Source organism: Anopheles funestus, chromosome 2RL, assembly GCF_943734845.2.
Source record: "Anopheles funestus chromosome 2RL, idAnoFuneDA-416_04, whole genome shotgun sequence".
In the NCBI taxonomy this organism is placed as follows: domain Eukaryota; kingdom Metazoa; phylum Arthropoda; class Insecta; order Diptera; family Culicidae; genus Anopheles; species Anopheles funestus.
Window position 1 is genome coordinate 22,697,104 of NC_064598.1, and position 25,242 is coordinate 22,722,345.

General features: G+C 40.7%; 5 protein-coding genes across 9 annotated transcripts in view; 2 read left to right on the forward strand and 3 right to left on the reverse strand.

Annotated features, from left to right (window-relative positions):
• Nucleotides 1-8: 8 nt before the first annotated feature.
• LOC125765243 (gustatory receptor for sugar taste 61a-like) lies at nucleotides 9-3,457 on the reverse strand. The gene is made up of 8 exons (XM_049430165.1): nucleotides 2,736-3,457; nucleotides 2,509-2,671; nucleotides 2,357-2,446; nucleotides 1,583-1,760; nucleotides 777-1,290; nucleotides 558-720; nucleotides 408-497; nucleotides 9-338 (listed from the first exon to the last, which is right to left on the reverse strand). The coding sequence occupies exons 1-8, from the start codon at nucleotides 3,446-3,448 to the stop codon at nucleotides 240-242; spliced, it is 2,010 nt and encodes a 669-aa protein (XP_049286122.1). The 5' UTR covers nucleotides 3,449-3,457; the 3' UTR covers nucleotides 9-239.
• Nucleotides 3,458-5,613: 2,156 nt separating this feature from the next.
• On the reverse strand, nucleotides 5,614-6,771 carry LOC125763873 (glutathione S-transferase 1-1-like). The gene is made up of 3 exons (XM_049427522.1): nucleotides 6,546-6,771; nucleotides 6,057-6,479; nucleotides 5,614-5,988 (listed from the first exon to the last, which is right to left on the reverse strand). The coding sequence occupies exons 1-3, from the start codon at nucleotides 6,633-6,635 to the stop codon at nucleotides 5,833-5,835; spliced, it is 669 nt and encodes a 222-aa protein (XP_049283479.1). The 5' UTR covers nucleotides 6,636-6,771; the 3' UTR covers nucleotides 5,614-5,832.
• Nucleotides 6,772-7,315: 544 nt separating this feature from the next.
• Nucleotides 7,316-9,198, forward strand: LOC125763862 (gustatory receptor for sugar taste 64a-like). Its single transcript, XM_049427504.1, has 6 exons — nucleotides 7,316-7,923; nucleotides 7,995-8,158; nucleotides 8,229-8,512; nucleotides 8,578-8,740; nucleotides 8,885-8,974; nucleotides 9,064-9,198. Exons 1-6 carry the CDS (start codon nucleotides 7,506-7,508, stop codon nucleotides 9,196-9,198), a joined length of 1,254 nt encoding a protein of 417 aa, XP_049283461.1. The 5' UTR covers nucleotides 7,316-7,505.
• On the reverse strand, nucleotides 9,197-14,913 carry LOC125765244 (uncharacterized). The gene is made up of 12 exons (XM_049430166.1): nucleotides 14,102-14,913; nucleotides 13,859-14,022; nucleotides 13,509-13,792; nucleotides 13,269-13,431; nucleotides 13,105-13,194; nucleotides 12,928-13,039; nucleotides 10,809-11,018; nucleotides 10,346-10,726; nucleotides 10,108-10,271; nucleotides 9,697-9,971; nucleotides 9,379-9,628; nucleotides 9,197-9,309 (listed from the first exon to the last, which is right to left on the reverse strand). The coding sequence occupies exons 1-12, from the start codon at nucleotides 14,745-14,747 to the stop codon at nucleotides 9,211-9,213; spliced, it is 2,838 nt and encodes a 945-aa protein (XP_049286123.1). The 5' UTR covers nucleotides 14,748-14,913; the 3' UTR covers nucleotides 9,197-9,210.
• Nucleotides 14,914-18,539: 3,626 nt separating this feature from the next.
• The window catches only part of LOC125763860 (proteoglycan 4), a 38,356-nt gene continuing 31,653 nt past the window's right edge, over nucleotides 18,540-25,242 (forward strand). Inside the window, exon 1 of one of the 5 annotated variants that reach the window (XM_049427501.1) lies at nucleotides 18,540-19,059. The gene's annotated coding sequence lies outside the window, so the exon portion shown is untranslated. The remainder of the gene's footprint in view (nucleotides 19,060-25,242) is intronic. The other 4 variants (XM_049427499.1, XM_049427500.1, XM_049427498.1 and 1 more) reach the window with 4 other exon arrangements.

The following is a 25,242-nucleotide window of genomic DNA, read 5'->3' on the forward strand; positions in this document are numbered from 1 at the left end:
GTTGCATGACATGATCCCTACACACTGTACCGATTTTTAGCAATAAAAGAATTATATTGAAGATTGTTAGTAAATATTTTTTCCCACTCACGAAAGAAAATCATTATAGCTTCTAATTTAATAAAGACGCACAAAAAAATCATTTCTACTTTTAAACACTTAAGCACCTATTCTAACTAATTTTATTGAAGTAAATATCTTTCTCAAAAGCTTGTGAATGCACAGATAATGTAGCTTGCTCAATAAAGCCTTTTTCCACCTTCACAAAAATCGCTCTTCTCCGCCGATGGAACTTCTTTCAGCATGACCAGCTCGTACGTAATTAACGTTCCTGCCATCTGGTGATGTTGGGAAGACAGCTTGTTAGCTTGCTATTTGGCAATTGCAATTAATCTGATTATACGCACCGCAAGTATAACGCTACGGTTTAGGAAGAAAAATCCATACCCCGAAAGACAGTTTTTACTCGTCAACAGTTCCTGCGTAAAACGTTGCACCTGCAATGTGTGGGATTGTTAACAAGAAGGTAAAAACGTTCAGGAATCCATCACACTCACATCTATAGTCCAGCAGCTCATCGGTGTCGAGCGTAATATATCGAGCGGTCTCAACGATGTCACGTGTATGTTAGAAGCGATCAGCAACATTGCTAGCGTGCGAAATATTAGGAAGGCTAGCGAAAATTTAAAGTACACCTCGGATAGTAGGGAGGCGGAAAATCTGTAACGAAGAAACCGGTGTACCACTCACTTGCTAACTTTTCGATGGAAACTTACTGAAAAGAGTTAAACATCTGGTAGAAAATAAAATACAAATCAGAGGCCGTCGTACAGATGATGATCGGTGCCATGATGCTCTCCATGTACGCGACCAGATTGGAAATTCGTCCATAATCCAGCCGCAACTGCTGCCAGATCGTTCCCATCACGTGACGTCCCTTGTAGCGGACTGCATGACGATAAAACTGTTCGTACCGCCGTGCCAACCCAAGTGCCACAAAGATTATAAACAAATCCATAAACGTCCATACGTACAGGAATATCTTGTGCGTTAGCTCGAGCAGCAACACCGCCGGTAAGCTGTATGGCAGGTAATGGAAGAACTTGGGATGTTCACGCTCATAGAATAGTGTCCAGAATGGTGTACTATTGTCACAGCGTTTGTAGTACTGAAGGTTCGTGTAGTAAACCGAGGCAACATGTAAAGTATCTTCCACTGAGAGGTATAAATTTTGATCAGAAAAGTTAAGGACACTTTGTGGGTACTTAACACAACCAAGTGAATAGAAATCTTACCAAAAGCAAGCGCAAACATCGTGGTGCCTATAGCTGCAATGACACGTTTCAAACTCCAAAATCCTCGCTCGGCATATGGGGGATGTAGAAAGGTTTCTTCCAAGGAGCGCCATTTCTCCATGATCGTTCTCCAGCGTGACGTTATCGCAAGGAACGCGATGGCACCGCAAAGGTTTAACACATAGTAAAAGATATTACCTTGGTAATAAGTCGAGAGAAGGAAAAGCAGAACGTCAGAGCATTTCATCCTTTCAGTAAACCTTTAAGTTTTCACTGACTTTACTTACTTATTTCCGGCGTTCCTAAGTTCCCCACATTAACGCTATAATAAATGTGCGCTGTCAGTGTGATCAGGCCCGAAAGAAGGAAGTAAAAGCTGTAGATAGTACCCGGCCCATACCAACGAAACCGAATGTCTTGCAGCGTTTGTCCGTACAGCCCACTTAGCGGAAACAGTGAAAACAGCTGCGAAATCAGCAGAAATGGACGCACCGCTCGATGGAAGTCATCAATCTCCGGCCCTTCCATGGTTCATGGATTTGCATCAGCGTCCTAATTACTACCATGTATCATCCTGCGACACTTACTTTCAGCCACTTGTTTCACCTTTGCAATTGAACCGTTTTCTCGCCCAAAGGTGTCCCGTTAAAGGTTGCGGTCAAATGAACTATATCACTAGCAATCAAACATTCAAGTTCACGTACTGTGCCCGAAACAGAAGGTGCAAACGATTAATATGCCGATCGAAAGTAAACGTGCGAATGCTAGCAGGTGCTGTTTACGTTTTTCTCGCTTGGAATCACGCGATAATGGGTGCGAAAACAACGCCACCACACTCCAAAGGTTCAAAAGTATGAACAATCCGTCGCTGAGTCGGGAATTTTTTTCACCTGATCCAGCAATACCAGCTCGTACGTCACCAATGTTCCTGCCATCTGAAACAATGTACATGCGGTGTTTTGTATGATACTTTTGATCTTCGTGTCGCGTGCTTCACGCTCCAGTAAGCGATAAAAACAAAGTGAACAAATGCATGACATCAGACTATCATTAAAACGTACCGCAAGAATTAGTTGACGCTTGAGAAAGAAAAACTGCTTCCCGGATAGTACGTTCTCTCCGGAGGAAACTTCATCCGTAAGTCGTTGCAACTGGTGAGAAAAAAAAACTAGATTGTTTAAACAGTACTTCAAGCTTACCACGTCTCACTTACATCAATGCCCCAATTTTTGGAAGAAACATTCCTCAGCAATTGAAGCGGGCTGGTTGATGCAACGTACACTCCCGACCCTACGTAAAGCATAACGATCGTGCGAAACATAAGCAACAACAGCGAGTACCAAAAGTACACATAGTTTGCAATCGCTTTTCGACGTCTAAAAATATTGGATCTAATGTTTAGTACTCTACCACATGCATCAAGCCTCCTCGTTCACTTACTGGAACCCGTTGAAAAGCTGTGTTGCGATGAAATACATATCATTAGCGCAGGCCAGTAAAATCAAGTGTCCGAATCGAGTGTCCAGTACGTTTACCAGCTCCGAAACGGCGACATAGTCCATGCGCAGCTCGTGCCAAAACGGTGTCGGACAGGCTAAACCCTGGACAGCTACCAACCGTCTAAAGATCTGCTCGTACCGAAACTGGGCACCGTAGCAGAAGGAGATGATGAAGATATCCAGATACGTCCAAGTGTATCGCATACAACGATTAATCCACTGCAGACGAAGATCATCATCAGTACTAAGTCTGTTAGAAGTGGTGAGGTTGTAAGAATTTAGCAGAACCGCCATACTTACCTCCGTAACTGCAATTGTAAACCAATTGAATGGAAGCCAGTGGAATATGTGTGGATGCTCGCGCAAGTAGAAATTTTGCCAGACGGTTACGTTGGTCCGATTGCAGGTAGCTATCTGCACGATATTGCTCTGGTACGCCGAATAATAATTCAACCAATCCTCCACCATGGCGAGAGCAAAGATGGCAAACCCTGTAAAGCGTATCTTCCACACCAGGTTGAATCTGCCCCTGCTCTGCAGCCGATAGTGATCCCGCATAAACGAACGCTCACAGTTGGCGAACGCATCCAATATTGACTGCCATTGGATTGCAACGAAAAAGAAAAGCCAAGCCGATAGGTACACCACCACCATGTAAATACAGTTAGCTGTGGGAAAAGATGAGTATAATAAGGAAGGAAGATAAAAAAATAACACATCCTGTATGGTCCCATGGTACTGCATGGTTCAACACACCAAAGTAGGAAATGTTCAATCCTTTCCTAATGTACCACCGGATGGAGAGAATGCAATAAATGCCGGTCAGCACTAGATACAGCAGGGAGTAGATGCAACGGAAGCTTTTTATCTTAAAGCGCGCCGTACGGAAGTTGGCATTGAATATGTTCACCACCGGCAGTAACGTAATGCACTGGCCTAATAGAAGCACTTTAAAAGCAACGAAAAAAAAATGTTTCAACAAATTTCTATTTTCACACTTTTACTTCGATTTACCCGGTGCAACGGCATGATGAAACGATCCCACGCTTGCACGAGTGTTTTGGCGGCCTAAACTTTTCCAATTTCCACGCCAATCATTACTCCTTCGCTTGTGATGGGTATTGATGTTCATTTTGGTGTTGAAGTTCTGTGATGGATTTTTTCTCTCTCTTAGTCTACATCTGCACTACTTCGACAGTTACTGTTGCTACATTCAACCAATGATAAGGAATGTGAATGCAAGCTGGAAATGCAACTGAATAATGACACTAACGTTCTCACGGTCATTTTCACTATCGATCGAAAATCACCGAATGGAGGTTCTTAATCACGAAAATGCGTGACCGTTAATTAAGCTGTAACTCGTTACGTACCAGTAATGGCTCTTTTGCTGTAAACAAATTAAAATATTTTCTTGCAAATGGCTCATTAAAATGACGGTTCAGTTGTGACAACTTGAAATAATACTCTCTAAATCTAAAGATACGTTTTAAATCGTCTCACTGTAATAATTACTAAGGTCGTGTAGTTAGAAGACGATAAATTATTACCTCTCAGGTTTGCTCAGAAAAGTTCATTTTATTTCTAGATTCAACCAACATTATAAGTAGGGACATTAATAGAAATGCAACAAGTTGAAAGATATTTTAAACTCAATGTTTTCTATAAGATACTTTGATTTGCTGTATTAATAATGAACTATGAAAAGTAATTGAAAAAAAAATATATTAAAATTAAAATTTATTCTTGCGTTCTAACCTACATCTACGGCGAGCAAAATCGTTTCTTAATTTAATAAACCAGGTAAGGAGTCTGGTAATCTAGTTACCTGATAGTTCTAGTTACCTGATGAATAGTGACCACGATAGTTCACGATAGAATTAATTCCGTGCTAGTACCTGCGCCAGGTGAAATCACAATTGAGGCAGGTAATATTCCAGAAGATGCCTCGAGCTCATTACAAGTACCTCCAAGCATTACAGTCGCGTTCAAATCGTTATCTCAGTTCTTCTTTCACTGTGGAAACACCATCGTGTGCTCATCCTATGACGATCGATCCTATCGATTTTTGAGGATCGCCCTATCAAGTATTCATCAACTATTGTCAACAGAAGACGTTTAAACAAGACGTGCCTTTAAGAATCGAGTGTCACATGTATGGTATCCTGTAGGGTATTCCTTAAGTAATTCAAGGTAGAAGATCCTTGAAGTTCTGTACTCTACCGCTACGATGTTGAGGAGCACATTCGGATAACCTTGTTGAAGTCTTTTAATAATCACAAACTTCTGTTTCGTGCAGTCCAACTAGAGAGATCCAACGCAGTGCAATGTCGTTTGTATCAATTTGAGACCACTGTGTTACACTTCCCGAATTCTGCTTTACTATTGATGTTGTGAAAAGGTCTGGTCACATTCTTATCAATGGTATTTATCCTAAGATTTCCATTCTGGATATCGTGGCCTTATCTCCTTACTAGTGTTTACGCCTGACGGCACTCGATGCCAGGGCTGCAGGATCTTCTAAAATGGACAATACTTTTTGATTATTTTTGTCTTTTAAATTCTTATTCTTATACTCGTTCCATTATCAAATATCCATTCATTTCTGTCAGCGCTATTCGTTTTCATCGAATTAACTGAACACTTGCCTGAACAGATTTTTTATCAGTATTTATAAAACACGAAGTCGGCAACTCGTATGTATCGGATCGATTTTAAGCTCCTTCAAATGCAACACTATCAATGTGGGTTAAAGACACCTACTTACCAGAGCTATCGCTTTAACCTTCATGCGTAAAGATAATCGTCACCGAACGATATTAAACAGTAACTGTAGCATGTCGCACAACTACAACAAACATCAACCTTTATTCACACCAATCGCACCAGAAACACACATGTGGTAAGAAATCTTTAACAGCACCTGCTACTTATCTTGATTTCATCATCACACAAGACGTCAGTAGATATTTTTTCATTATCTTGCACAATGCTGCGACAACCCCCGGTATTAGTGGCGTTTCCTTGGAACAGTGACACTAGTTCAATGGTTCCAAACCGGCCGGAAACTTGGAACGTAGGTACTCGCCAACCTGTCGGGCAGCTTCCTGATCTTCCTGGTAGCCCTTCAACTCCTGACAGCTTTCATACCACGCATTTAACCGCTTGTACTTCGTTAAATCCAATCCACAGTGCTGTCGGAATGGAATCGTACATATTGGTTAATTTAATCAACAAATCCATCACGCATTTACAAACTTACCACAGCTGAAGCAATCGTCGGAAGCAGTGCCAAATCGGCAATGGTTAGGTTCTCGCCCGCGAAGTAATCGTTACGGATAAGATAATTCTCCAAATCGGTCAACGCTTTCTCGGCGGTGGTTTTCATCTCGTCCGAAATTTCTGCAGCCGCGCCGGAAAACAATGCACCAATAGTGCCGAAAAACTTTGGATAAAACGAACCCAAATCGTGATGTAGCACCCGATTGATAAGGGCCTTTTCCTTGGGAATGTTTGGATACAGCGTATGCCCGGGACGATACGCATCGATCAGATACGACAGAATGGCACGTGATTCACCCAGATAGAATCCATTATCGTCCAGCGTTGGGATGGTATGTTCCGGGTTCATGCGCATAAATTCCTCGGTGCGCGTTTCGCCAGCGAGTGGGTTAACTACTTTTAGCTAAAAATTGCACGTTTCCTCAATTATCGATCTTACTATTTCCCATTTTTGCGCTAGCACACTTACATTAACCGTCAGTCCAAGCTCCTGAATCAATAGCAAAACCGACCGGGCTGGTGGGCTCATAGGAAAATAGTACAAAGTAGGAGCTGGCATGTTGAAACAATCCTACAACCGAACCTTGACCACTAACCTACCCGTGAGAGCGTCAAAACGTCGAGCTGTACACTAAAGACTGAACGCAGCACGGTTTTGCTGTATGGATTTCGAATGCATACAGTTATTTGCCGGCGAACGATAAAGCGAAAACTGTTAGGTCATAGATAAGAGACGATTCAACATCAGTCGCAGTGCTTCGCTTCTACATTTTCTGCCCGATAGGCCCGATAAGCGATATGTTTTGCTCTGCCTTTGAACGATGATTGGAGCATTGCTTATGCTAGCCAGTGGCGCTAGTCGGTGTTATCTTTTGCCTTCGAAATGAGACCACAGAATACATCACTTATCGAACGTTCAAATAGGAAGAATCGCTTTTTTGTTTGAATTTTAACATCTAGTATCTTTACACTTAAGCTTTACCCATTTATAGTAATTACCATGACAAGTAAATTTATTAGTGTATATTTTATAAATGCTTTTGAGCGCCTAAAGTTAGGCAATTTTATTCACAATGGTTTTTACTTTGAAGCTAAAATTTGAGAACAAAAACACTAAAAGATTTTTCTTTCAAACTGATCACTTTAAACTTTAGCAAATCGCTCGTTAACCTTCAAATAGATCGGACATTAGGGGACCCTGTTTGAAAATTTTATTTTATCCTAATGTTCCTTGCAATCATAAATCACCAGCGCTCCGTTACAATCTGTGCCATGTCACAGTCATACTGCTTGTTGTTACAATCGACGAGAGGTAAATGGAGTGCAATTAATTACTTTCGTACAAAGTGGTCTACAAAACAAACAGTGCCATAACACCGGACGTGCACTCAACAGTACAGCGGTAACAACCGGTACGGCCGAAAGTGTGATGAATTTTCACAGCACCATTCGACCGATCGTAGTGATATTTTTGCTGTTTGGACAATTACCACTCTACGGTATCCTGTACCGTAAACCGTCTCAGTGGAATTTTCGCTGGTGTTCCTTCCAGACGGTGCTATGCTTGGTGCTGGTAGTTGTAGGCCTTTTCCTGTGCTTTATTGAGTATGATCGTCTGTTAGTGATAGGTGTCAATGCGGATAACATCATTGGACCACTGTTCTATGCGGATGTGATCATTATTATGTTGCTTCTGTTACGCATAGCCACACGGTGGTCATCAATGATACCGAAGTGGGAACAGGTGGAAGCCCTGGAGGTGATGCAATACAATGCACGAGAACAGGATACACGATCCATTCGCAGAATCCGGGCAGTGGCATTGCTTCTGCTGGTCATGGGATTTGGTATGGAAAGATGTGATAATCAAGAAAGGCTCTAAGCTCTCAACTGACGTGTTGCTTACTGGATATTATAGCAGAGCATATGCTTTCGATTGGGAAAACTGTATACGCAAAAGTGGACGAAGGACGTACCTGTAACTGGGATTACAGCAACCTACCCGAGTACTACGCATTGCGCACATATGGGTTCTTTTTTCGGCATGTCCCGTACAACTTTCCAGCGTTTATATTTCTGGAAGTAATATCTTTACATTTATCTGAAAAATTTTAAATACACAACCTGTTTTGATGCTTTTTTTCTTATCCAGTATGCAAATACTGCCCTCACAATGGCCTGGACCGTGCAGGATGTGTTGTTAATAATGATCAGCGATTCTATCGCTGGTTACTTTGGACGGTTAAATGCAAGGATTCAGTTCTACAGCACTGTACAGATAATCGCCAGGGAAAAGTTCTGGAGCGAAATCCACTCCGACTACGTCATGGTTTGTGAGCTGCTGGAACACATCATGCGCATATGTTCTCCCTTGTTAGTAATATCCTGTGGTACTAATCTGTACTTAATCTGCTACCAACTGTTTCATCTTGTAGAGTAAGTTTAATGTTGTTACTGTATTACATTATTTAACTTTATTGTACATGTATTTTTTTTCTTAGATCGGAAAAGTTTATAATTATGACGGTGTTTACTTACTACTCACTATTCTTCGTAATATTGCGCACGTTTTTGACTTTACATTACTGTTCAGCCGTACATGAAGTTGCACGTAAGCCACTCAAACTATGCCGCCGGGTCCCGACGGCTAGCTGGTGTGATGAGGTAAGCCATTTGCCACTGTAGCTGCGAATATAAGGAATTTGTTCAACAATATTCCCATTCCAAAGATATGTCTTAAGCTTTTTGATACGTAATTTAAAAATATTACAAACTCTTTGTAATATTAATATTACAAACCTTTTTCAGTTGGAGAGATTTTACACCTTTATTCGCAAAAGCTCAATAGCGATTAGCGCGATGGGACTGTTTCGACTCACCAAGAAAACAATGCTAACGGTAGGTTTTGTATCGAAACTTGTCCATAATTTCTTTTATTTTATTAAAGGAATATTTTCCTTTTCTGGCGGAACTTTCCACCAAAAAAGATGCTTGGTGCAGTCATTACCTACGAGCTGGTTATGTTGCATTTTGCTCAGACCACCGCCAACCAGGGTGTTGTACGGGCATGTTCTACCGAGGAATTTCTGTTCGAGCCGAAAACGCAGAGCCGCGTCAACTAGCCGTGTTAAACATCAGTCAATATAGGCACAGGGCAGCTCCGCTCCAACACCTTTCGAGGAACGATGGAATCGTAACAACACCAGCTCATATGTTAGTATCGAACCTGCCATCTATGGAAATGGAAATGTGTGGCATGTTGATAAGATCCAAAACAAGGACACACCTCCGTTCATACTTACGGTAAGAAATATTTTACGTGTAATATTAAAAAACCCCATACCGGAGATTGACACACCGGCACCGGAGCAGATACGCAATATTTCCAGCTCATCGTTATAATGCTCGCTGCGTATCTTTTGCACAAGCTTGTGCGTTCGCTTCGATTTTTCATCCACTTCTGCCGCGTACCAAAGCTTGACGGTGGTGCGCATTATCAGGAAGGAAAACGAGTATCGAAAGTACCACTCATTGATGGCAAAAGGTTTATCTCTGCGGAGAGGTAATTAATAATTGTTTTGGATAGGCAGAAGCTTAAGCGAACGTTCCTTCATACATACTCCACCGTATTGAGCGTCTGCAGACAAAGAAAGTACATATCGTTGGCACAGGAAACGATCACCAGCGGACCGACGATCCTATTCGTTCGCTCGACCAACTCCATCAGCCCGACGAAGTGTGTCCTCATTTCTCCCCAGAAAGCTTCGGAGCTGTTTTGCAGGTTCGTGTCGATACGTTTGTTTAACTGCTCGAAACGGCAGGCTATACCGGTGGCAATCAGCAGAATGAACAGATCCGTAAACGTCCACACGAATGTTAACGAAATCGTCGTATACTGGAGAAGAAAAGCGGTCCGTTCTTAAATTGCCATTGTTCATATACAGGGCATATTTATGCGATGGTTGATCATGCGCCCAAAAGTATGCAATTCTTCTGACAGAGTCGCTTTTTTGAGGATTGCAAACGCTCACCAGTAAATACATCGTTACGAGATGATGGTATGGAACGGATTGGTACACCGATTGAAAGGTCAACGAGCCATACAGTTTGATTGGGTTGGTCACATTATACCGGCAGGTTAAACTCTCCTGGTACACGTTGTATGTTTGATTAATCACGTATGCCACGTGTTCCACTACAAAAAAAATTAAAACAGAAAAACACTATACATTGTGGAACACTTTTGGCACATTTACACTGTTTTCTTACCCAAGCCGGACACAAGAATGCACAGCGCCAAACCAATCACCTTACGCCGTAAATTAATGGCACCGTACGGGCGTGCAAAGAATAACTCCTCGCGTTGGGCCCAGAACAGCATAAACTTGCGCCAAACTATCGCTAGCCGAACGAACAGCAAAGTCAAGAGTGTACATATCCCAAAGAAGATCGGTTCGGCAATGTTCATCGCATTGATGCCAACGCGATTCAACCGTATCAGGGCGGCGATCATGACGAACAAACCTCCAGCAACGCTCAGGACGCTCAGCACGATGTAGAGTGAAAAATAGTTAAACCGTAACGCATCAGGATCGGGCGCGGTAACGTTGGATAACGGAAACACACCAAGCATTCGAGCCCAACGGAGAACTGTTTGTTCGTTGTAAAATATAACAAAAAAAGGATAATAAATGTACAACGCAGCAAACTAATCATTACAATAGAAATTTACCAGACGAGATGGCCAGATAGAATCGTTCCTTCTGATCATCGATTTCTTCTGCGGGTCTAACAAATGTAACGTTTCCGCGTTTCCGCAACCAGTGCCATCTGGAACGATTCTGTTGCTGGCTGATGTTGCGAACCGGTCGCGGTGGTAAACGAAACCCGAAACCAACCTCAATCATCTTGCACCGGACGCCATCAGGCGCTTCAAGGGTTCCTTACCGGCACAATGAACTCGATCGAATGATAAATCACGCTCACTGGATCAGCTTCCATTTCGTTGTAGTTGCGTTGCATGTCCAGCGGAGTTTTCAACGCGATAAGCTTTCAAGGACCAATCGTGCCAATGTGAGCATCGTTGATTGTTTTGGATCAGGACTAACACCGCCACCTAATAATCTAATGATGTTACGACACGCTATAAAGTACACTCGACTGAAGCCAAGTGGTTGTGGCTTTTGCCAGTTGAGTCGCATCATACAAATTAATCCTTCCGATTTGTTTACTCACCACCGAGCACGTGAATATCGCTATTAACGTAATTGTTTCAACGGTGGAAAACGGAACAGTTGGTGTAATTGATATTTTAACACGCACAGCACCATTCAAAAATGAACGCAAATTAAATTCCAAACAAATGCAATGCACCCGTTTTCAAGTTGAATAAACAATATAAATTTACCTCCCGTAATTTTTAACTGCCCTTAATTTTGTAGTTGTGGCAATTGCTCGCTTGCCAGAAACAGCATTCATTAAAATATAATTAAACAGGAACGGGAAAATATTGTTCAATACGGCCAGGCCGTTCTTTCATGAAATAAACAAATAAATAAAACATGACATTCCAAACATGATAACTTGGTGTGAGCTGTTTTCAGGTTGAATAAATATTAGCAATTTATTTATATAGAATTGTCATATAGATATTTTTCAATTTTATTTCTTCTAATAACCTAATTGGTGTAACAAAAAAAAAGCTCTTTTCTGGAACATTAACTGCACTTAATGATTAGCTTATCCATGTCTGATACTTGGTATGTTGAATCACACATACATTTATCCAATTCTTACCTTCAAGATCCATCCACAAAAAGGTCAAAATCGATATCTTCTCTACTAATTTTCTAAAATATTTGTTTGTTAACGACGGTTAAACATTTCACGTGTTTTATTTTGCTTTCCTGACCTAAAAAATATTGTCGGCGCCAGGCAAAGGTGTGACAGTTTTGCGTTGTAAACAATTCCAAAATTGTTGTAGAAACTAATAACGTGTAGTTTGGATACTTCAACTAGGATACAACATTTTCAGCAAAATTAATTTTGAAAATTGTATTTTTTGAATTTGTAAATATCTTCCTTGTGTCTTCACATCATTTCCTTTAAGAAACCACATCTCTAACAATTCCTAGGGTTAAATGTAATCACCTCTCAGCAGTCAAGTGTTCGACCGTTCGAACGCTCCAAGGTCCACGACACCTCTTACGGTGTAAATGTCATCGGCTTTGGACGGAATCAAATTCGAATCCGCGTGAAATAACTTGGTGGATGAACTTTGCCACTCTGAAATCCGGCAAACTGAATGAAGAAGCTTCGGTAGATTTATTAACGATTGAAGTACGAACCAAAAGTACGTGCCCACCGGTCGCAACATCTTGAGCGCCGGTTTCGAATCACCATGGGAAAGAAGTTAGTCGATGTACAAAGGCCCCGGACCGGTTCGTTGCTTAAGATGCTTCATTGCTGCAGCACTTCAACAACAGGTTCGCGATGCGTTCGGTTAGAATAAGGTTGAAAACTTTTCCTTCAGCAAAACACTTGTACGGGTGGGCAGTTTTGCTTGCTCAACTATCTGCCGTTATTTTTATTTTTTTGTGTATGTCTGATAGAAGCTAAAGATGTGATGCCATAAGACAACTTTGTCGTTGAGAACGTCTTGATGTGAGTAAATAAAAATAAGTAAACCGGTCCTACCTACCTAACGCCGGGGCATACATACTAGGGAGGTACAATACAAGTTCCATATGAGTACATCTGTTCACACTAAAGTAAATGAGCTTGGTGTAACGAATCAATCAAGGTGCTGTTCAAACATTCAATGCTGTCTCGTAAGATTTTATTTGATTAATTTTCAAACTTTTCAAAAGCAAACTGGGTGCACAGTGGTATGTATCCCTGGCTTTCGGATTCTTGGTCGAACTTTAGCATGACCAACTCGTACGTCACAATTGTTCCAGCCATCTGAAAAAAAAATACACTAAACTTTACTAAACTTAACCTCGCGTACGGTGTGCGATGTTCCTTACCGAAAATAGTAGTTGACGTGTCAGACTGAAAAATCCCATCCCCGACAGAGCTACCTTTTCGCTCTTGAGCTGTGTAGAGAAACGTTCAAGCTTGTTCATGAAATGAACCAAAGTAATTAAGAATTATTATTCAATCTAAGCTCCAGTTGGGCGTTTTTGCTTACCTCAACGCACCAACCGACGTTGGGAATTTTCATAATTATTTCCAGCGGTTTTCTAGCACAATCGTGTATGTGTGCGGCGGATAGGAATACGATCACGGTGCGAAGGATCAGAAATCCCAACGAAAAGCCATAGTAAGCATCTTCTACCCTGTTAGCCAGCTTCCTACCAGGAATGTTCAATGGGCATTAATAGTATAAGTGCTTTACACTGTCCCAAGTTAAACCCTTGGAAAAACTTACTTCGAAACGTACAGAATCTGAAGACAGATATAGTACAGATTAGTAGCGCAGGAGATCAACATAGTCCACGATATTACACGATCGACATCGTCTAGCAGTTCACACACCGACACGTAGTTCGTGCGAACGCGAATCCAAAAGTCTTCTCCCGGTATCAATACTCCATCGGACAGAATTTTCAGATGGTTGTTAATCTGTTGGAACCGTGTCGCCAAACCGATGCTGACCATAATGAGGAAAATGTCCTGATAGTTCCAGAAGATCGTCAATGCAGAAGAGACATACTGCGGGCGGATAACATGCCGTTAGTACGAACGTCCCATTGCATACCTTACAGGCGCAAATTTTACCGTCAAGAACACCGCACTCCAGTGATGGTATGGGAAGTGTAGATAAACGTTTGCAAACCGGCGCAATGCATAGTGCCGGTAGTAGTTCGTAACCGTCCAGTTGCAGTACCGTATTTCAACAAGCTGATTGTGCACAGTACTAACAATAGAAAGACAATGTTCCACTGTAGAAGAAAGTAAAACGTTTAAATTACGATATACTTGAACTTTTTAATCACAAATCACTGTACCAGACACTCTTACCAGCGGCCAGAAAAACCAACGTAAACGAAACGACACACAACCGCTTCCGAAGACTCCAGCCAACCATTTGGTACGGTGCACGGTTAAACGTTTCATCCACCTCGTCCCATTTGGCCGCAACCGTGCGCCATTTGGTGGCCAAGTTGAGGAAGAGCACATTAATTAGACAAGCGTCGAGAAAGAAAATCAAACCGCTAACGTTCTTTGCATTGATACCGATCATCTTAAGGCGACCGTACTCTAAGTACGCCTGCAATAGAGCAGTCACTATGATGATAAGATTAAGGATGACGCGCAACGAGAACCACTTTAGACGAAGCTTCATCGGATCGTTTGACAAGATACCGTAGATCGGAAATATGGCAAACACTTGTCCCAGTATAATAACTAGTATTAAAAAAAACAGCGGGAAAAAAGGGATGGTTTGAAACAAATTTGTATACAATTTCAATTGCAAAGAGCACGACTTACAGGGTCGAATGCCACGCAGAAATGTGTCCTGCCCGTCATCATCCATCCTTGATGCGAACCATTTGCGCACTTTCTCCTGCCGAGTGAATCCTTTCGAGGCGAGCGTCATGGCGGTTATGCTGGACAATGATTTCTCCCAGCACTTGTGGTCAAATGTACCAGCGTACAAGCGCATGTTTTCCTTATCGACTGCAATCACATTCACTGTGGTTAAATAATTAAATTACGAGCGTGTCCTGCGCGAGATGGCGAATGGTCGTTAGCTGGTTGCGGTAACGTTGTTTACAAGTTTCAGTTTGCCTTAGCCGACAAAACCGTTACGTGTGGTGCAAATCACCACACTGGCTTGGCGAGGTCATTCCACTAACGGATCTAAGTGAATTATCTGCTTCTAAGAACGATGGTGAGGAAAATCTTTTACAATTGTTTTCTAGCGCATGGTGTGCACACACACGAGTTAATTCGCTAATGATTCAAACGTAATTAAAACTTGCATTCTACCCCAACATGCACAAATATAATTAAAACTTGCATTCTGGCATACCAGTGCACATAAGTGAATCAGAACGCAATTAATAATAGCGAGTTTCCCCTAGAAATATTGACTTTTGTCTGAATATATCTAGCTAATCAATGATCAATTACAATGTCGATCCTTTAAATAATAAGACAACGTTTTTTAACGGGATACAGAATATGCTTTGAATTTGGAAAAGAGTTGTGGCTTGTCGGGATGTTTGTTTATCACATACACCCGTCCCATTTAATTAAAGTACTATACCGAAAATCTGTTTATATACCATTTGTAAAAACAAGCCTCAAAGAACATAAGAGTGTCGTGCCAGGTTTAATTCATATCGAAACTCGTCTAGCATCTTCTAGAGCATCCATTCACATTACATTGTTGCATCTTTTGACCTCCTACCGGTTAATGGTACTATTAAACAATCGAATTTATTTTCCAATCCACATTTCTCACCATCCATCAAATGCAATGGTGTAATTATGTCCTTGCAACGGGAGAAACTGCTGCACCCAACTACATTCATCAACCGGACGTTAAACACCGGTAATCTATGACAGGCAATTAGCTTAAGAGGTTAAGTAAACATTATCTCCCGCAAAGCCACATAACCCAATCGTACATCACAGTTATTATCAGCGATTATGGTAATGAAGCTTTTTAACACTAACGTACTATGCACGCAGGTGTGCAACGAAGACGGAAAATATGAAATAATTTTTTAAGAATTAAAGTTGCAAAAATGACGCCCGTTTTAGACGTTTCATTTGATTACTTAGCTGCTTATCTTAGTAGTTTGCATAATTTTATTATAGAAATTTATTTTAATATTACTTTTTTTTGCAGAACCATTCGCATAGATAAATCGTAATGAATAAGTCGTATGACATACGCACCATAGTGGAAGTACTATCTACGCAAACCTTCACATCAATAACCGGATAATCAATCAAGGTGCTTCCAGCCGGCCGTGTTCGACTCCCATCGAGCGAGAGATACAAGCACCGAAAAGCTCAAGTTTCCAATGCGAATGTCTCGTGGGACATGCTGCCACAAACGTTCCCTGTCGTCAGTTACAAGGAGCTCCTGCTAAGCATTTATTTCCTGTTCAACCCCGGGACACTAGTGACACGTTATCGCTCACATGCGGTAACGCCCGGCTGGACACGCAGAAAGAAACATTCACAGTAAGCAAAGGTTAACATTTGTTTTGTTTGTACGTTGATGATACTACATAGTTCCCTGGTGAATTTGACTCCACACGACTTGTGGTTGACGATCTGTGCGCTGACACAACACCAACAGGAGACACTTAACGCTCGGGAGAACTTTGCGAAACTGCAAATGCTTCGCTGTTCTAGGGAAAGGTTTTCCCAGAGAGGAATTCCTAAGATTTGTTGTTTGTAAATTGTCTTACAGAGGACTGCTTCTTGACGAACATTTTCGCAACAGTGAAGAGTCGTTTGAGCGGCATTGCAATGAAAAAAAGGAGTCGTCAAAAAAACCAACCAAAGATGCCATTTTCAGTGTCAGATGCACACTTTCCCAGTGGAAGGACATGGTTGCAACAAATCTTCTGCAAAGGACGGTTCTGCACGGTTCCATCATTACGTGCTTAGAACAAGGAAGAACTTTGGTATGACCAAAAACGGGAAATGAAAACGATGAAAATGCGTCATCATAATGCAACAAAATTTCGCATCACTTTTGAAATTTGAAAATTGAGCACTTTGCAAACGGAATACAATGTCGTGAAGATGTTGCACCAAATGGATGCATTTTTTCAACTGTGAAACAAGTGTCCAGCTCGTGGGTTAGGAAAACTTAAGTTTGGGTGGGTTTTATTCGATGATGAACGAAATTTCCCTGTTACCCGGACAATAATTTGATCTTATTTATAAGTTATTTTAGTATCAAAGTGTTTTAGTAATGTAATGTTGTTTACCAAAAATGTTTTTCATCCATTTAGAAATATTAGAAATAGTAAAAATACAAAGAATTCTTTAAATTTATGTTCATTTCATTCATATATATTCACATTGTTATGATGAATCAATGCATTCTATTAACACGTTACATAGTTGGTCATTTAAATATTCCTAAATCCTCTAACGTTCATCGTCATTTTTCTGTGAACATTTACATCAACCGCATCTCTACACAACTGATAGGCTTACCGAGAGCCTGCCCTATTGTTTTCCTTCTGCCGGTCGAACGCATATCCCATACCCATCGATCGATTGGTATGTCAATAAAAGCGTCATATTGCAACACATCGTCCAGCACTGGATGCAATCTGCATATGGATGCCGGGCATATTTTTTCCTCCCTCGTACACACGAATGGGTTTAGTTTCCATTGGACCGCTTTTGATTGCATCCGATCTCGCTCTCTGGATATCGATGCATATCGATACCACATCACACCCGTGGGCGAACACTGACCAGCAACAATAGTACGGTTCAGCTACTCCAACCCGTTGTAACACAACCGGCTACCGTAGCATTCCAAATTTCTAGGTTAGTAATACCATTTATGAGCAAGGGCCGAACGGACCGGCATGCAGCAGAATCGTGGCCCTTTGGTTTGAGCGAACGAACGAACGAAATGAGTGCCCAGTAACGGGCGCTCTCTGATCAAATGAGTGATCCGAACGAAGCGCGCCAAAATTACGAAGCTGACACACGTGCTTGTGAGTGACAGCAGCTAACGCACTGTAGTTTAGTTGAGGACATAATAAAAAGACGGAATTGTTTTGCAATTAACTGAAAATGGATTTTACAAAGTTTATTTTAAATTATATAGGTTTGTATAGGTGTATACATTTTTTTTGGTAAAGATTGACGCTATATGTGACTGAAATTACTCTATCAATTTTGTTGTTTCATTTTCTTTTAATAAAATGTGAAGGAAGGATTAACTCAAATGCGTAGATTAATTTTTCTTAATTGTTTATAATCGCAATAGAAAATTGTAATTTTGAGTATCATGCGAAACAATTGCTATCATCGATTTTGCGCTCATTTTCTAATGATCCAACGTCCGACTAAATGGCTCCCGAATAATCAACGTTCCACTACAATTATATCGTGAAAATTAAAAGAGAATAAATTAAAAAAATTTACTATAAAGCTCTTAATAATAATCGCCATTTTTGCGACCCTTAGCATGATTTTTGTTTAAAGCTTTTCTTAACACTAAGTGATAAATAGATCACTCGTGAACGATACTTACAAAAGCTGCCATGTGGTTAACGGAAAGCTTCATTGTGCTTTCCTCTAAGCGAGAGTAAAACGAACGAAAGTGAAACTGCGGATTCGCAGCGAGAGTTAACAAACGGCGCACTCAGTGAGAGCATCCACGTGCGCACATCCCCCGGTGATCGTGAAGATGCTGAAAAGATGAGCATCAATCTGCCCCTTCCAGCGGAAACCGCCGACATTCATTCCCTCCCCCCATTATAAAAAAAATCCATATTCCAGGTGAATGTCATAGGGCGGCTATAGCCGACACATCAATGTGACAGTGGCTAGCATCATCTTCATTCAGCTTCCACCTCTTACTACCAACCGAGGTAGTACATGTGTGTAATCCTTCGCTCGATCGTCGGACAAGCTATTTAAGCTATGTCCGGGCGAACGCGCATGCTTAGTCGGTCGACACAATTGTAGCTGATCGTGCGGAACACGGCACCCGGTGCGAGGATAACCTAAGGTGCATATGTGTAGAGCGGCAGGATTTATAAACGGACTGTGCGCATATGATGTGAAAAATGAAGATATCTAATAGTAGTGTTTAAACCGTGTATGACTTGATGGTGACATTGTGAATGGTTTGTGAAATTGTCTGTTTGAAATTAAAAAAAAAACGGACTTCGAAATAGTTTCTTGTGTGACTGAGAGTGAACTGTGAATAGTGATTTGATAGAAGGACAATTTGTTGTTTATATAAATACATAAGCTCGGTAAGTAATGTATGCATTTTATGAAGAGCTAGCAGGACTATTTGCAATCGAGGAATCGGAATTTTTATTTTGTGTTTTGTGTTATTTTGTGTAAATATCGAATGCAAATCAAACACCTGTGTTTTTTTGGTCCTTCATTTTACATATCATTATATCCTCGTGTTCCAATTCGACGTAGAGTTTTGTGCCAAACATCTACTCATTACGCGACAAATAAAGTTATACCAACGTTAACAAAAGTAAAGCACCTTAAAACAACTTTTTCCGCCATAAATATAATCCAAGTTTTTCAAAAGTATCAATTTTCTTCAATTTGCTACGAAAAGTGTTTCCGTCAACTTTTCGCGGCGATAAGATTTCAATCGGATCGGAAACAGGAAACAGTACCTCAGCAGCTTCCTTCACCATTTTCCGCTGGTATCGTTAAAAGAAAGTACCGAAAAAATACCCAACCCATGTCCGTGTTTGGTGCGTAGACAAAATTGTTCATCTTCGGTCTGGTTGTCTTTCGCTTTGGGTATTGCTACCATCCCCGTCTTCTAGTGAGCAGCTCTGAATCGAAACTAATCTTTGTATACTACCCCAGAACGGTACAAATTCGCATACAAATGGATATGAGAAACCGGCACAAAAAAAAGCATGAAAGCCTTTCGATCTTCAGATTTGTATCGATAAACAATGGTGCAAAAGGATTTTGGGCGGGAGGGCGAAAGCCAAAACAGAATCAGTACCAAATCTACAAACACAGGCTGCCAAGGAAAAGCTGACAAATGGCCGCACCAGTGTCTGCTATCAAGAATGTTTTTTGCTTTAAAATAAACGCGCCTTTTCTGCCGAAAGTGTAAGAAATTCCTTTGTTGGAGAATTAAAAAAAATCGTTCTTCTCGCATGAAAATTCCATTGTTTGTGCCTTGTTGCGATGGATAATCCCAGTGTAATGTTCCGCAAAGCTGCGCACTCGGAAATGATAAGAAATGAGCTTTCCATTTCGGCTTCACCGGAAGTGTAATAATCTAAACAAATTGTTGTCTTAAGAAGTGGATCACACTTATCCTCTACCTTAATGATTGTCTAGTGTGCTCGTGTTGAGTACCATCTTTATTTTCGTTATTTATTTTGTGCTTCTTATTACCTTTTTTTAAATCATGGAAAATATTTCCAGTTATTTGTATATACTTGTACAAATAAAAAAGTAATAGTAGCAATGCTCGGCTTCAGGTTTTTCTTCTTCAAATGTTTCCATAAAATTGAGTTAAAATGGGACACTGTATCGAAAATTAAAATAATTGCAATATCTTAAGCTAAGGCTACAAAACAGCCTACCGTAATGGACGTGCCTTCGGAAAAGTGCTCAAACCTATCCGCAACCAGCAAACACCGAAAATAGCTTGCACCTTCCACCCAAACAAAAAAAGAAGCTTAACACTGTAGCGAACCTTGTTCAAAATTTGCACAGCTACAATTTCATTAGCTCCTCACGTTAAACCTTCACAAACACGGTACCACTTTACCGTTTTGGGCATTTAGCTGCCCTACGGATAGTAATGTAGCATCGTTAGCTGCAGCAGTATCCCTTAAGTATCCTTAATGATGTGGATCTTTTATTTTCCGTCGCTAGAAAACTCCCCCACTGCTCTGTACGGGGGCTGTGTGCGGTTGTCGTCTTTGCCGCTAGCACCCCGAAAGGCCCTTCTGTGCCCTATGGGGCTTTTGATTTGATTTTGGTCCACAAACAGGCCTTAGCATACGAAAAACGATAATGATGAAATGCTGGACAAAATAAGAACGGAAAAACATTCTTGTGATTTCGTTCTAGCAACCAATGCTTAAATTACATCACGTACCGAACCCAGTCCCAGCTCACTGAAGGGCCTAGAATCTTTTTTTTTTTTTTGGTGATTTGGAGCACCTCAGAAGGGACTTTAGTTAGAACACGATGATGCATGTTGATCTTGTGCCTATGTTTTATTTATGCTTTTGGTTCGATTTTTTGGTTTCGTTAAAGTTTGTTTCGTTATGTAGCTTTCAAATATATCGTAGTGCTAACTGATGGAGTAAATAAAAAAAAAAGATTTACAATAAAAACAAAAAAATAAAAAAATACAACACACTTAACGTATCCATCTTGGAAGCAAGTATGTTTTTGAAGCAACTATTACGAAGATAATGAAATATTTGTCCTGTACTGTAAATGGTTTTGTTATCTATTTCTCGCCAGATAAACTAATCGAGGATCGAGTATCATTGAACCGATCTACCGTTGCAAGAACCATTTATCTTTTTTTTTTAATTTTCAACATGACCTACTGATTGAGACCAGAGCTCAATTACACGGATTTGAGCCATTTTTAATTCTCTCAGGTTTCCACCAAACCAAATTTGCAAGATAAATAGTTGCGAGTGATTTAAACGTCTGATTGCTAATTTCTGTTTTGCTAAGAAGGTTATTCATCAAAAAAAATTGAGTTACACAAATATTGTCTATACATAATAACTACATACGGATTAACTGATTATCGAATGAGATTACATTCGTTGACAATGTTCAAAGTCGAATATATGGTAGAAGCGCGTTATATCATAGATTTAATTCTTTACTTCATAACGTTGTTAGAAATTCTGCATTCAGACCGTTGTATTAAGCCGGTTTACTGTCACATAACATCCTAACGTCATCGTATATCGTCCTACAAACGCCAGCTAATCGAACCTACCCAAAAGCCAGATCCGATAATCCGCTCATCCGCGTCAACCCAGAAGCACCACCAGAATCGTTTAGCAATAATTGCACTCTCGAAGTCTTTCCCTCCCGCTGGGTTTTTTTATGTAACACCGATAAACGACAAACGATTGAAAAAACCAAATCCCAAACAGTCGGCGGAAACATGACAGCCCATCGTCAACACGTTGTGAATGTTGTAGGTACGTTGTCCATCGGTTGATAGTTTGTTTGCCAGTCCGTAATGTCTTCCGTGTGCACGGAAGGCACTGCCCAGCCAAATGCCGCATATTCCCACCATTAGCGAACAGATTGAGTTTCCGAGCCTCCTCGTTTTGTCGCCGGTATCTTCATTTTCGAGTGCCAACGGTTCGAAACGAGTGATGCGATAAACCGTCATCGGAGTAATTCAAGTGAAACTGCTATTAACTAAACGCGAACGTCGAAGCGGTCAGACGGTTTTGGGCTGCTGATCTGTGGCACTATCTCACTGCTTGGTGATGTAAAAATGGCCAGGGTGAGGCGTGTAAACATAACACCCAGCAGTCGGATAAACATTGGTCTGCATACGCTTGCTCATCGGCCAGACAGATTTGCGCCGCTCAGAACGGTCTAGACGTACGGCGTAGCGTCAATCTTGATTTGAGCTGAGTTCGTTTGAATCGTAGATATTGATTCTGTCTTCCTTCTGTACATTTTTTGTTTTGGCGCTGCTTAAGGGTCATATTGAAAGGGAAAGGGTGAAACGTGCATGTCATAATTCACACTCACGTTCAATCATCATACCGTAATTTATCGATTATGTGAACTGGTGCCTCAGGATGCTTTCAGCAGAAAACGATCGATGTTAGTTAGAGATAGTGCTTTTTAAAGATTTATTTGATAATAGATGATTTGTCCAACAGTCTCTAAATTATATCAGCACACATATTTCTACATGTTAAAGTTTCACATTACTTTCAACAAATCCAAAACAAATGCATATAAAACCCTATTTAAACACATTGCTATGCTTCGCATCAAACGAACTCCCTCCAAAGCTGTACGCTCCAGATCAATTTTTGACTCCCTTGTGAACGTGACCTACCATACCATGGGGCTTCCAAACGTCCAAAAGGCGAGCTCACCTTTAATGGAGCTTCTTCGTGTTGGTGCTTATCATCTCGCGCTTATTCGCACCAATCGTATCCACCTGAGCTGAGTGGCGAGATGACACACTCATCCCCCAAAAATAGGTCAACCAGTGGGCTACGTCCCGATCAGATGCTAAAACGAAAATGGTACGGAATGAAAGAAACCTCCACCACAACCTCCACCCGAAGCACTTCCCTCCAATGTTGTCCAAACACGAGAGCATTACAACGCATTACACAACCGTGGATAGAGCATCCATCGGGTGTGTCATCCGCGGTCAATCCATTATTGTGACCGTGAAGAAATATCGTACAGAAAACCTTCGTTCGTTTCCATTGCTGTCCAATCGGAGTTAAGCAAATGGATAAACGATTTTGCTGCAGTAAAAACTTGATACTTCAATTTCATCTTGTACTTTTTAGGTTGTTTCGTAGTAGTTACACAGCTAACAGTGACCTAGCTCGAGAAAAAGAGGAAATAATATAAATTAATTATATCGACATTTTACAATTTATAAACTCACAAAAGTCTCACTTACGTACGGTTGCATTGAAATTCATCAATTGATTGCAGTTGCCAAAGCTTTCAAAATTTCTGATCACATTTGTTAGTAGTTGAAAAGAAAAACACTGTTACGTAAAGTTAAATCTTCAATTACATTGGGACTTTTGAACGAATTTCGTTCGAAAACTTCACGTTCAATGATTTGTTTGTGTTCGCCATCGCAGAAAACATAGTTCTATTTACTTTTGCTTTCGACAGAAACGAAATACAAACGAAAACATAGAACGAACGAAACTGACACGAAAGTCTCTGGAGCGTTGGAAAAAATGAAACGTTTCGTGGATATTATTCAATGTTACGTGCACTATCACAACCCTGTAAAAACATCAATCCAATCCTTGGATCCTTCTTCATCTGTGGACATATTTTTTTTCGGTGCTGCTGTGGAACTTTTTCGCACCGCCACGTTAATCAGGGAATGTAGCTCAATGTAGCTCACTTGACATCGATATTGACCATCAATTTGTACCTAGCCAATGATGATGTAATGCACAATGTGATGTGTTGCAGAAAGATGTTTACATGTTCAATTTTTACCTCATCCATTAACGGTTCTTTCTGGTTTCACTTTTATAATGCAACGAGTTCGGTTTTATTACGTCTTATTTACGTATGATACATGTTACATACATATATTCACATTCGAATTGTTCTTTTTCTAGCAGGAAGTTTAGATAACATTTCCATATTTTTATACAAAGACATATATTTTTGTACAAAGACAATTATTTTTTTTAATGTTTTCAAAAATAGTTTGCCTCATTCCGATAAACATTAATTTAAAAATTAGACAACATATAATAATGTTTTACAATGTTCGTTTCTGTAACAGTTTTTTACACATTAACACATAACTTGATGCTTTTATCCTTTTTTTCATACTCATTCCGTAACCACGTTTCATTTTCAATCTCCTTTTATCTGAGTGTATTCCACACGTACCTCGAATAAATTTCCTTTCCATCAGGCCTTTTCAAACGCTTTCCACAGTGAAGGGTATTTTTCTCCTCCCTTAAATCTTACTCATCCGTCAACGGTTATCAAAAACACTTTTCTTATGGCTCTAAATTACCTGGAAATAAATTACTCAACCTGCCAACGGGCAGGGTTCTATCCGTTACCGTTTCCATCACAATCGCGTACCATCCTTATGGCTGTCAAAAGTCACTTTCAAATAAACCCGCTGAATAATATCACCGATTTGAATATATTAATTATGTGCCGTGGTGATGAACTGTTCGAAAACCACACCGCAAATAAACACCCAACACCTTTCGCCCATTTCCGTTCCCCGTACGTGCCACCGTAAAAACATAACTCAAAGTCAACTAAGCTTAATGATAGGTAAGAAGATTAAATTCACACCTCATACACATGCACGTACAGCGGTGCTTCAAACATCATTAGTACAAGCGAACACACACACACATAGGGCACAGCACCAGAAATGGAAGGGCCTGTCAGGATTCACTTTCATCGCGACACACCAAAAGGACGTGGTTGGTTCACCGGCACGTATAAGTAGCAAACGATTACCCACACGAAACGATATATTTCCACCCCGAATATCTTCTCGACGGTGTTCCCCAGTCGAACATGTACAAACGAGGGCACGTGCTGTTTCTGCCGGCTAATAATAAACCACCTGTGTCGTAGGTCACAATATCGGGTCTAACCTAATATCTTCCATCGTGGCAAAACGAATCGAAGCGCTTCACGCTGGTAAAGCTTTCCCAGCTCCGCAGAGTTATTGGCGAGATTGTCTA

Bases quoted from the DNA above. Each gene is read 5' to 3' on its own strand.
- LOC125763862 (XM_049427504.1), top strand. From the start codon at position 7,506: ATGAATTTTCACAGCACCATTCGACCGATCGTAGTGATATTTTTGCTG. The intron at 8,741-8,884 runs GTAAGCCATTTG...AACCTTTTTCAG, and splicing joins CGGCTAGCTGGTGTGATGAG to TTGGAGAGATTTTACACCTT. The intron at 8,975-9,063 runs GTAGGTTTTGTA...CCACCAAAAAAG, and splicing joins CCAAGAAAACAATGCTAACG to ATGCTTGGTGCAGTCATTAC.
- LOC125763873 (XM_049427522.1), bottom strand. From the start codon at position 6,635: ATGCCAGCTCCTACTTTGTACTATTTTCCTATGAGCCCACCAGCCCGG. The intron at 6,480-6,545 runs GTAAGTGTGCTA...TGCAATTTTTAG, and splicing joins AGCTTGGACTGACGGTTAAT to CTAAAAGTAGTTAACCCACT. The intron at 5,989-6,056 runs GTAAGTTTGTAA...CCATTCCGACAG, and splicing joins CGACGATTGCTTCAGCTGTG to CACTGTGGATTGGATTTAAC.
- LOC125765244 (XM_049430166.1), bottom strand. From the start codon at position 14,747: ATGCGCTTGTACGCTGGTACATTTGACCACAAGTGCTGGGAGAAATCA. The intron at 14,023-14,101 runs GTAAGAGTGTCT...TTTCTTCTACAG, and splicing joins GTTGGTTTTTCTGGCCGCTG to TGGAACATTGTCTTTCTATT. The intron at 13,195-13,268 runs GTAAGCAAAAAC...TTCATGAACAAG, and splicing joins ACGTCGGTTGGTGCGTTGAG to CTTGAACGTTTCTCTACACA.
- LOC125765243 (XM_049430165.1), bottom strand. From the start codon at position 3,448: ATGGTGGTGGTGTACCTATCGGCTTGGCTTTTCTTTTTCGTTGCAATC. The intron at 1,761-2,356 runs GTACGTTTTAAT...CTGATTTCGCAG, and splicing joins AGCGTCAACTAATTCTTGCG to CTGTTTTCACTGTTTCCGCT. The intron at 721-776 runs GTAAGTTTCCAT...TCTTCGTTACAG, and splicing joins CAGATGTTTAACTCTTTTCA to ATTTTCCGCCTCCCTACTAT.